Consider the following 12,399-nt stretch of genomic DNA (forward strand, 5'->3'; position numbering starts at 1 on the left):
ATCACTATTCTTGTGTTACGATAACTTTTATACAGCTGTAGGGAATTGCACAGTGCAAGTCAAGTACTGAAATAGAAAATCTACTAGTAGGTGGAGATGAAGCTTGTTACATGCCATCATTGAGCGGATGCATCCTGCTGTTGGCTTTCCCTACCTCACATATGATCCACACGTGAAGGGCATGGCTGGCTATGTCTGTACTGCATAATGTAGACTGTAGATTGGTGCCACCAATACAACATCACCACTGCAAGAATGTGCCACAGCTGATGACTGGAGCCAAGGTAGTTCAGCTGTCCTGTAAAGAAGAGAAATGTATATCAACTGAAACTCAGCAGCGTTACAATTTTATAAAGAATCAATGGCACTATAATAATTAAAAAAACACAACGACAATGATGGTAACCAAATCTCAATACTATATCCCAGTATTTGGTTCCCTTTGATACAAATTGTCACCAGGCCTGAAGCCCCTAAACCAGCATCATGCCCTATTATTTCATGCCCAATGTTTCCCGGCGTATGATAGCGGTCCCAACCCCCCTCCCCTGTATATATCAAGAAGTGTAAGCGTCTTGATGTATCTATCGGCCTCCGGGCAAAACTATGCTAGTTCCCAGAGAACCACCAAAATAGATTCTGTCCCACAAAATGTGTCCGAACAAGAGATAAATTTTTACAAAAGAGGCCTAACGGCCCCACTAGAACCCATTGGTCAAGAAAAATTATTTTTTATATAGGTATAAAAATACACTTTTATTGGTATGCATTAAAAATAAAAAATTTTTTGGTAGACGTAGCACTAACAAAAGTGGTTTAAAAATCTACAGTCAGTAGAAGCCTAATTTCAAATATATTTTTTGAAAGCCAAGTGTTTGTGATTTGAGTGTTTAGTGTGTCCTAGATTGTTCTATCATTTATGTCCTCTGGGTTAGCAATAAGTGGGGAGGTGATAGTAAAGAGTTAAATCTACCACTACACTCAACGTTTAGATGGACCCTTATGTTATTCGGACACTAGGTGTCACTGGTGGGTAGTAAACACAGCTCTTTAGTATGATACTTTGTATCGTGTTAATGAGTCTTATTTAAGACCTTAGCGCTATGTGTGTATCCATCCAGTCGAGGTGGTTAGTGGTTGTACTTTGATGTGTCGCTACATAGCAAACACCACACCGCTCTTGATTATTCCTATTAGTTCACATACATATGAGGGGACGAGTGCAAGTCTCCCTTGTTCACACACACTTTCTCACACATACTTTTTTTGCTATCTGGCTAGACTGTCTATAAATTATAAGGCTCTCTGACTGCTAAATAAGAACAAACACTACAGCCCCCCCGACATGTTTCGCCACCTTAGTGGCGTCCTCAGGGGTGCCGGGGCTAAGTGTGAGTGCAGGTTGTGAAGTGACTGGCAGATATAACCTCTGTTTTGGGCTGTCTTAGGTGACGTCAGATCCCATTCAGAGGAGGATTTCGGTTATTCGTTAGGAGACTGTCAAGGGAACTACCCACCTATACTCTATTGGTACACTTTTCTGTCAATCCAGAAGGTGTGCGCATGTCGTCGGACTTTAGAATCTCGATCACTGTGTTGAAGTCAATGCGGCTGCGCAGGGAGTTTGAAGATTTCTCCGATGATTTCGGAAGAAGTTTGGCGCATGCGCCAGGGGAGTGTGCGCACGAAGGTAGCCACTGCGCGTGCGCGAGGAGGTGGCGCACGCGCACCCACATTCATCGCTCGAACGCCCAGATATGCGGTGAGCGCATGCGTCCAGAGGATTCTAGAGTTCTGACTAGTCTAGTAACTGCGCAGTCGTGCGGACTTGAAGAAAATTATCTGTATTTTGAAAGTAGCGATAGGTAAAGGTGAGTATATACTTCCGCTATTATTACAAGTATAAATTAGTGACATATACCATCTGTCTGCCATTAAACATATAGTGCTCAGTTGTGTCAATATCAATCCTAAAATTATAGGAGTATCACTATATTTTTTCTATTTTATTCATTTCTGAGAAATGACCTTGTATCTACCCGAATCCTAAAGAGGAAGATTATAAAAATTCGACAGTACGTTGGATTTCTTATTTAGAGAAATGCTGAGAATGTAAAGCCCTCATTTAGACCGTTCGGACTCATGCTCTCCAGACGGTCTATCCACCGGGCCTCTAGTTGTAGGAGTTTCTTGTCAATGTTGCCCTTTCGAGGGCCTGGAGTGAGTTGGTCTATGGCCCAGAATTTTAAATGGTCCATCCTGCCCTCATGAAAAGACCTGACGTGTCTTGCCAATGACGTATCCTTGTCCGTTCGGACTGAGCTCAAGTGGGAAGATATACGTCTTCTAAGCTCCTGAACCGTTTTACCAACGTAAATTTTTGGACACTCACATTGTGCAATGTATATAACACAAGTGCTTTTACAGTTCATAAATTTGCGAATCGTGTAGGTCCTTCCATTTGTTTCAAATTGTTTGGTTTTTGGCATATATCTACAAAAAGTGCACTTTCCACATGGGAAAGAGCCAGTGATGGGTATAGAGAGCCAAGTCTTCTTCGCTGGGGTGCTCACATCAAAGTGGCTGTGTACTAGTCTTTCCTTAATGTTTCTACCCCGTCGGTAGGTGATTGAGGGTCCCTTATCTATCACTTCACTGAGGTCCGTATCCGCCTGGAGCAGAGGCCAAAACTTACGCATGATGTTCTTAATATCCTCTGCATAGGCATCGTAGGTGCCAATGCAGCGTACTATCTTTTTATTTTCATTTCTGTCTCCTCTGTTAACGAGGGTTTCTCTGTCTGTTGTTTTTGCGCGTTTATACGCCCGTTTTAGTACTTTTTTAGGGTATCCTCTTGCTTGGAAGCGATAAAAAAGTGTATGGCATTCACTCTCGAAATCACTTTCATTGGAGCAGTTCCTTCTAGCTCTTAAATATTGGCCGATTGGGATGCCTTGTTTGAGTGGTCTCGGATGCCAGCTATCCCAATTGAGAAGGCTATTAGTGGCCGTGGTTTTTCGGAAGATTTTGGAGCCCAAATCCCCTTTCGAGTCAATATAGACCGTAAGGTCCAGAAAGTTTATGCTTTGTGGTTGAAATTCAGGGGTAAACCTCATCCCAATGGGATTGTGGTTGAGGGCCCCGACAAATCGATTGAAGACGTCCTCATCCCCCTGCCACAGGATGAGGACGTCGTCAATATACCTGCCCCAGAAAAGAATGTGATCTGTAAATGAAGTAAGAGTGTCGCAGAAAACAAAATTGGCTTCCCACCACCCAAGAAATAAGTTAGCGTAGGTGGGTGCGCAAACAGTGCCCATGGCGGTACCTTTCACCTGATGGTAAAAGGTACCGCCAAACAAAAAATAATTATGCTTAAGTAGGAAGTCCAGTAAAGTGAGAGTAAAGTGGTTGTGGTCTTTGAATTGTGTGCCTTTCGTGTCCAGAAAACTTGTTACTGCACGAAGTCCCAGATCGTGTTGGATGTTCGAGTAGAGGCCCTCAACATCTAGACTTGCTAGATGGGTGCCCGCTGGGACGCGTATGTCTTGTAATTTTGTGATGAGATCTTTTGTGTCTCTAATGTGAGAGGGAAGTGAAGTGACGAAAGGTCTTAAGATGTGATCCACGTATTCGCTAATGCCTTGTGTTAAGTTGTCTGTACCAGATACGATCGGTCTCCCTGGAATAGGGGTGATCTTCTTGTGGACTTTAGGTAGTGCGTAAAAGGTTGGCAAGGTTGGTTTCTTATTGAGCATATATTTGTGCTCATCTTTTGATATCAGGTTATTCCTTAGGGCATTATCAAGAAGTTCTTTTAGTTCCTCTGTAAATTGTTCTGTTGGATCCCTCAGTAGGACAGAGTATGTGTCTCTATCATCAAGTAGACGTCTTACCATCCAAATATATTCTTCACTGTTCAGGAGGACAATGTTACCCCCTTTATCGGATGGCTTTAAGACTAGATCCCTAGCTTTCTCTAGTCTCTCAAGGGCCAGTTTTTCTTGTTGTTCCAAGTTGGACGCTATCTTCTCAGTTCTCGGTTTTATATTCTTGATCTCCTTTGTGACCATCTGGACGAACGTATTAATGAGTGGATATTGTGAGAAGGGTGGAGTGTTTTTAGATCTGGGTTTCAAATGTGTAAGTGGGGGGTTTATGCCCTGTGGAGTGATGATATTCTCCTGTTCTAGATCTAATAATAATTGTAACACTCTATCATCTTTTTGGTTAGTCCGTTCAGCATCTGTATTTTCCTTCAGATGTTGTTTGTGTAGTGCCAGTTTTCTGGCAAACAGGTTTATGTCCTTCACCCATAAGAAGCTGTCAAAAGTCGGTGTTGGAGTGAATGAGAGACCTTTTCTGAGAAGTCTTAATTCATATTCGTCAAGTACATGCGTTGATAAATTAATTACAAGTTTATCTTCTTCATTTTTGATTTTTAATTCCTCAAAGTTCATAGAGGTCTCCCTTATTTCCCGTTGAAGCCCCATTTTTCCCGATCTCTGAGTTGCATGATCGGGGTCGGTTGGGCTAAAAAAGGAGTCCTTGGTATGGCTCCTGTATTCGGGATATTTTGTATCATTCCATTCTGTGCTGTTCCCGATTGATTTATCAGATTGGTAGGTGTTGCTATATTTGTTCCTATCGGGAATGGTGTAGCTATTACATGGGGCATATCTGTTATTGTTTGGGAGATGTAACTCCCCCCAGTTGGAATAGAAGTGGGGGCGGATGTGTTCTGTTGTGTCAATGAGGAGGAATGTGAGGAATAACCCATTAAGGAATTTGTAGACGAGGGTTTTTGTATCTGGCATTTGTCCGGACCTCGATTATTGTAACTTCTCTTACTCTGTTGTCCTCCCTTATGTTTACTAAATTTTCTCTTAGTACTGTACCCTTCTCGTATACGGTTTGGTTCTGATTGTCTGTCCTCAGATGAGGAGAAGTCTGATTCTGAGACGTCAGTGTAAAGGACGGGTCGGTTCTTAAGTTGTGTTTGTTTTCTCTGATATATTTGTCCCGTTTCAAAATCTCCACAGTCACGTATGAACTTACGATGTTTCCGTTCTTTTATATCATTAGTCAGGGAAGTAAGGTTTTTCTGTAATTTGTTTTCTAGATTTTGAAAATCAGAGTGTGTGTTGAAAACCTGAATCTCTCTGATTTCTCTATCCAGTTTTTCACTTATATGAGTGAGAAAGTTTTTTTCATATTCAAATAAGTATTGAATTAAACGGAGTGAGCTTTCAGTGAGTAATTTTTGCCACCCCTTTATGAACTCCCCATCATCTTGATGTGAGTTGGGGAAAAGGTTAATGCGTAGCCCCCGATATACTAGATTTTGTTTGAGGTATGTATCGAAACTGGCTACTTCCCAGGTCGATTTGACGTATTGTCTATAGGTTTTTTGTAGATTGCGAAAGGCTGTATTTATATCTATTTGGTTCAAAGGTACCGGTTCTTTTGAAAAAACCTGAGAAACCTCCCCTGATATATTTTCATAGGTAATCTTTTGAGACAGAAAGCTAGCCATACTTGGGAATGTATTTACAGAGGAAATGGGATTACCGTGTTGGGAATCAATACGGGTGATGCGGTCGTTCTCAAAGTGTTTGTATGGAACTACAACTGTTTGTTCCTAACCACTAAAGGTGCGGTTTTAACCCGCTATTTTGTACTATAATTGACAATTGCGTGGTCTGGATCTCGACTGGGTACTCAACAATACAGACAACTTTTTACAAAAGAGGCCTAACGGCCCCACTAGAACCCATTGGTCAAGAAAAATTATTTTTTATATAGGTATAAAAATACACTTTTATTGGTATGCATTAAAAATAAAAATTTTTTTGGTAGACGTAGCACTAACAAAAGTGGTTTAAAAATCTACAGTCAGTAGAAGCCTAATTTCAAATATATTTTTTTTGAAAGCCAAGTGTTTGTGATTTGAGTGTTTAGTGTGTCCTAGATTGTTCTATCATTTATGTCCTCTGGGTTAGCAATAAGTGGGGAGGTGATAGTAAAGAGTTAAATCTACCACTACACTCAACGTTTAGATGGACCCTTATGTTATTCGGACACTAGGTGTCACTGGTGGGTAGTAAACACAGCTCTTTAGTATGATACTTTGTATCGTGTTAATGAGTCTTATTTAAGACCTTAGCGCTATGTGTGTATCCATCCAGTCGAGGTGGTTAGTGGTTGTACTTTGATGTGTCGCTACATAGCAAACACCACACCGCTCTTGATTATTCCTATTAGTTCACATACATATGAGGGGACGAGTGCAAGTCTCCCTTGTTCACACACACTTTCTCACACATACTTTTTTTGCTATCTGGCTAGACTGTCTATAAATTATAAGGCTCTCTGACTGCTAAATAAGAACAAACACTACAGCCCCCCCGACATGTTTCGCCACCTTAGTGGCGTCCTCAGGGGTGCCGGGGCTAAGTGTGAGTGCAGGTTGTGAAGTGACTGGCAGATATAACCTCTGTTTTGGGCTGTCTTAGGTGACGTCAGATCCCATTCAGAGGAGGATTTCGGTTATTCGTTAGGAGACTGTCAAGGGAACTACCCACCTATACTCTATTGGTACACTTTTCTGTCAATCCAGAAGGTGTGCGCATGTCGTCGGACTTTAGAATCTCGATCACTGTGTTGAAGTCAATGCGGCTGCGCAGGGAGTTTGAAGATTTCTCCGATGATTTCGGAAGAAGTTTGGCGCATGCGCCAAGGGAGTGTGCGCACGAAGGTAGCCACTGCGCGTGCGCGAGGAGGTGGCGCACGCGCACCCACATTCATCGCTCGAACGCCCAGATATGCGGTGAGCGCATGCGTCCAGAGGATTCTAGAGTTCTGACTAGTCTAGTAACTGCGCAGTCGTGCGGACTTGAAGAAAATTATCTGTATTTTGAAAGTAGCGATAGGTAAAGGTGAGTATATACTTCCGCTATTATTACAAGTATAAATTAGTGACATATACCATCTGTCTGCCATTAAACATATAGTGCTCAGTTGTGTCAATATCAATCCTAAAATTATAGGAGTATCACTATATTTTTTCTATTTTATTCATTTCTGAGAAATGACCTTGTATCTACCCGAATCCTAAAGAGGAAGATTATAAAAATTCGACAGTACGTTGGATTTCTTATTTAGAGAAATGCTGAGAATGTAAAGCCCTCATTTAGACCGTTCGGACTCATGCTCTCCAGACGGTCTATCCACCGGGCCTCTAGTTGTAGGAGTTTCTTGTCAATGTTGCCCTTTCGAGGGCCTGGAGTGAGTTGGTCTATGGCCCAGAATTTTAAATGGTCCATCCTGCCCTCATGAAAAGACCTGACGTGTCTTGCCAATGACGTATCCTTGTCCGTTCGGACTGAGCTCAAGTGGGAAGATATACGTCTTCTAAGCTCCTGAACCGTTTTACCAACGTAAATTTTTGGACACTCACATTGTGCAATGTATATAACACAAGTGCTTTTACAGTTCATAAATTTGCGAATCGTGTAGGTCCTTCCATTTGTTTCAAATTGTTTGGTTTTTGGCATATATCTACAAAAAGTGCACTTTCCACATGGGAAAGAGCCAGTGATGGGTATAGAGAGCCAAGTCTTCTTCGCTGGGGTGCTCACATCAAAGTGGCTGTGTACTAGTCTTTCCTTAATGTTTCTACCCCGTCGGTAGGTGATTGAGGGTCCCTTATCTATCACTTCACTGAGGTCCGTATCCGCCTGGAGCAGAGGCCAAAACTTACGCATGATGTTCTTAATATCCTCTGCATAGGCATCGTAGGTGCCAATGCAGCGTACTATCTTTTTATTTTCATTTCTGTCTCCTCTGTTAACGAGGGTTTCTCTGTCTGTTGTTTTTGCGCGTTTATACGCCCGTTTTAGTACTTTTTTAGGGTATCCTCTTGCTTGGAAGCGATAAAAAAGTGTATGGCATTCACTCTCGAAATCACTTTCATTGGAGCAGTTCCTTCTAGCTCTTAAATATTGGCCGATTGGGATGCCTTGTTTGAGTGGTCTCGGATGCCAGCTATCCCAATTGAGAAGGCTATTAGTGGCCGTGGTTTTTCGGAAGATTTTGGAGCCCAAATCCCCTTTCGAGTCAATATAGACCGTAAGGTCCAGAAAGTTTATGCTTTGTGGTTGAAATTCAGGGGTAAACCTCATCCCAATGGGATTGTGGTTGAGGGCCCCGACAAATCGATTGAAGACGTCCTCATCCCCCTGCCACAGGATGAGGACGTCGTCAATATACCTGCCCCAGAAAAGAATGTGATCTGTAAATGAAGTAAGAGTGTCGCAGAAAACAAAATTGGCTTCCCACCACCCAAGAAATAAGTTAGCGTAGGTGGGTGCGCAAACAGTGCCCATGGCGGTACCTTTCACCTGATGGTAAAAGGTACCGCCAAACAAAAAATAATTATGCTTAAGTAGGAAGTCCAGTAAAGTGAGAGTAAAGTGGTTGTGGTCTTTGAATTGTGTGCCTTTCGTGTCCAGAAAACTTGTTACTGCACGAATTTCAACCACAAAGCATAAACTTTCTGGACCTTACGGTCTATATTGACTCGAAAGGGGATTTGGGCTCCAAAATCTTCCGAAAAACCACGGCCACTAATAGCCTTCTCAATTGGGATAGCTGGCATCCGAGACCACTCAAACAAGGCATCCCAATCGGCCAATATTTAAGAGCTAGAAGGAACTGCTCCAATGAAAGTGATTTCGAGAGTGAATGCCATACACTTTTTTTATCGCTTCCAAGCAAGAGGATACCCTAAAAAAGTACTAAAACGGGCGTATAAACGCGCAAAAACAACAGACAGAGAAACCCTCGTTAACAGAGGAGACAGAAATGAAAATAAAAAGATAGTACGCTGCATTGGCACCTACGATGCCTATGCAGAGGATATTAAGAACATCATGCGTAAGTTTTGGCCTCTGCTCCAGGCGGATACGGACCTCAGTGAAGTGATAGATAAGGGACCCTCAATCACCTACCGACGGGGTAGAAACATTAAGGAAAGACTAGTACACAGCCACTTTGATGTGAGCACCCCAGCGAAGAAGACTTGGCTCTCTATACCCATCACTGGCTCTTTCCCATGTGGAAAGTGCACTTTTTGTAGATATATGCCAAAAACCAAACAATTTGAAACAAATGGAAGGACCTACACGATTCGCAAATTTATGAACTGTAAAAGCACTTGTGTTATATACATTGCACAATGTGAGTGTCCAAAAATTTACGTTGGTAAAACGGTTCAGGAGCTTAGAAGACGTATATCTTCCCACTTGAGCTCAGTCCGAACGGACAAGGATACGTCATTGGCAAGACACGTCAGGTCTTTTCATGAGGGCAGGATGGACTATTTAAAATTCTGGGCCATAGACCAACTCGCTCCAGGCCCTCGAAAGGGCAACATTGACAAGAAACTCCTACAACTAGAGGCCCGGTGGATAGACCGTCTGGAGAGCATGAGTCCGAACGGTCTAAATGAGGGCTTTACTTTCTCAGCATTTCTCTAAATAAGAAATCCAACGTACTGTCGAATTTTTATAATCTTCCTCTTTAGGATTCGGGTAGATACAAGGTCATTTCTCAGAAATGAATAAAATAGAAAAAATATAGTGATACTCCTATAATTTTAGGATTGATATTGACACAACTGAGCACTATATGTTTAATGGCAGACAGATGGTATATGTCACTAATTTATACTTGTAATAATAGCGGAAGTATATACTCACCTTTACCTATCGCTACTTTCAAAATACAGATAATTTTCTTCAAGTCCGCACGACTGCGCAGTTACTAGACTAGTCAGAACTCTAGAATCCTCTGGACGCATGCGCTCACCGCATATCTGGGCGTTCGAGCGATGAATGTGGGTGCGCGTGCGCCACCTCCTCGCGCACGCGCAGTGGCTACCTTCGTGCGCACACTCCCTTGGCGCATGCGCCAAACTTCTTCCGAAATCATCGGAGAAATCTTCAAACTCCCTGCGCAGCCGCATTGACTTCAACACAGTGATCGAGATTCTAAAGTCCGACGACATGCGCACACCTTCTGGATTGACAGAAAAGTGTACCAATAGAGTATAGGTGGGTAGTTCCCTTGACAGTCTCCTAACGAATAACCGAAATCCTCCTCTGAATGGGATCTGACGTCACCTAAGACAGCCCAAAACAGAGGTTATATCTGCCAGTCACTTCACAACCTGCACTCACACTTAGCCCCGGCACCCCTGAGGACGCCACTAAGGTGGCGAAACATGTCGGGGGGGCTGTAGTGTTTGTTCTTATTTAGCAGTCAGAGAGCCTTATAATTTATAGACAGTCTAGCCAGATAGCAAAAAAAGTATGTGTGAGAAAGTGTGTGTGAACAAGGGAGACTTGCACTCGTCCCCTCATATGTATGTGAACTAATAGGAATAATCAAGAGCGGTGTGGTGTTTGCTATGTAGCGACACATCAAAGTACAACCACTAACCACCTCGACTGGATGGATACACACATAGCGCTAAGGTCTTAAATAAGACTCATTAACACGATACAAAGTATCATACTAAAGAGCTGTGTTTACTACCCACCAGTGACACCTAGTGTCCGAATAACATAAGGGTCCATCTAAACGTTGAGTGTAGTGGTAGATTTAACTCTTTACTATCACCTCCCCACTTATTGCTAACCCAGAGGACATAAATGATAGAACAATCTAGGACACACTAAACACTCAAATCACAAACACTTGGCTTTCAAAAAAAATATATTTGAAATTAGGCTTCTACTGACTGTAGATTTTTAAACCACTTTTGTTAGTGCTACGTCTACCAAAAAAATTTTTATTTTTAATGCATACCAATAAAAGTGTATTTTTATACCTATATAAAAAATAATTTTTCTTGACCAATGGGTTCTAGTGGGGCCGTTAGGCCTCTTTTGTAAAAAGTTGTCTGTATTGTTGAGTACCCAGTCGAGATCCAGACCACGCAATTGTCAATTATAGTACAAAATAGCGGGTTAAAACCGCACCTTTAGTGGTTAGGAACAAACAGTTGTAGTTCCATACAAACACTTTGAGAACGACCGCATCACCCGTATTGATTCCCAACACGGTAATCCCATTTCCTCTGTAAATACATTCCCAAGTATGGCTAGCTTTCTGTCTCAAAAGATTACCTATGAAAATATATCAGGGGAGGTTTCTCAGGTTTTTTCAAAAGAACCGGTACCTTTGAACCAAATAGATATAAATACAGCCTTTCGCAATCTACAAAAAACCTATAGACAATACGTCAAATCGACCTGGGAAGTAGCCAGTTTCGATACATACCTCAAACAAAATCTAGTATATCGGGGGCTACGCATTAACCTTTTCCCCAACTCACATCAAGATGATGGGGAGTTCATAAAGGGGTGGCAAAAATTACTCACTGAAAGCTCACTCCGTTTAATTCAATACTTATTTGAATATGAAAAAAACTTTCTCACTCATATAAGTGAAAAACTGGATAGAGAAATCAGAGAGATTCAGGTTTTCAACACACACTCTGATTTTCAAAATCTAGAAAACAAATTACAGAAAAACCTTACTTCCCTGACTAATGATATAAAAGAACGGAAACATCGTAAGTTCATACGTGACTGTGGAGATTTTGAAACGGGACAAATATATCAGAGAAAACAAACACAACTTAAGAACCGACCCGTCCTTTACACTGACGTCTCAGAATCAGACTTCTCCTCATCTGAGGACAGACAATCAGAACCAAACCGTATACGAGAAGGGTACAGTACTAAGAGAAAATTTAGTAAACATAAGGGAGGACAACAGAGTAAGAGAAGTTACAATAATCGAGGTCCGGACAAATGCCAGATACAAAAACCCTCGTCTACAAATTCCTTAATGGGTTATTCCTCACATTCCTCCTCATTGACACAACAGAACACATCCGCCCCCACTTCTATTCCAACTGGGGGAGTTACATCTCCCAAACAATAACAGATATGCCCATGTAATAGCTACACCATTCCCGATAGGAACAAATATAGCAACACCTACCAATCTGATAAATCAATCGGGAACAGCACAGAATGGAATGATACAAAATATCCCGAATACAGGAGCCATACCAGGACTCCTTTTTTAGCCCAACCGACCCCGATCATGCAACTCAGAGATCGGGAAAAATGGGGCTTCAACGGGAAATAAGGGAGACCTCTATGAACTTTGAGGAATTAAAAATCAAAAATGAGAGAAGATAAACTTGTAATTAATTTATCAACGCATGTACTTGACGAATATGAATTAAGACTTCTCAGAAAAGTCTCTCATTCACTCCAACACCGACTTTTGACAGCTTCTTATGGGTGAAGGACATAAACC

At 41.9% G+C, this 12,399-nt stretch overlaps 1 protein-coding gene across 3 annotated transcripts in view; it reads right to left on the reverse strand.

Moving 5' to 3' along the window:
• PAQR3 (progestin and adipoQ receptor family member 3) overlaps positions 1–12,399 on the reverse strand; it is a 45,531-nt gene that overhangs the window by 9,841 nt on the left and 23,291 nt on the right. For all 3 annotated transcript variants that reach the window (XM_072114442.1, XM_072114451.1, XM_072114462.1), the window contains exon 7: positions 155–298. In XM_072114442.1, the coding sequence (XP_071970543.1) occupies positions 156–298 (143 nt within the window). In that variant the 3' untranslated portion in view covers position 155. The remainder of the gene's footprint in view (positions 1–154; positions 299–12,399) is intronic.

This window comes from Engystomops pustulosus, chromosome 1, assembly GCF_040894005.1.
Source record: "Engystomops pustulosus chromosome 1, aEngPut4.maternal, whole genome shotgun sequence".
Taxonomy (NCBI): Eukaryota; Metazoa; Chordata; class Amphibia; order Anura; family Leptodactylidae; genus Engystomops; species Engystomops pustulosus.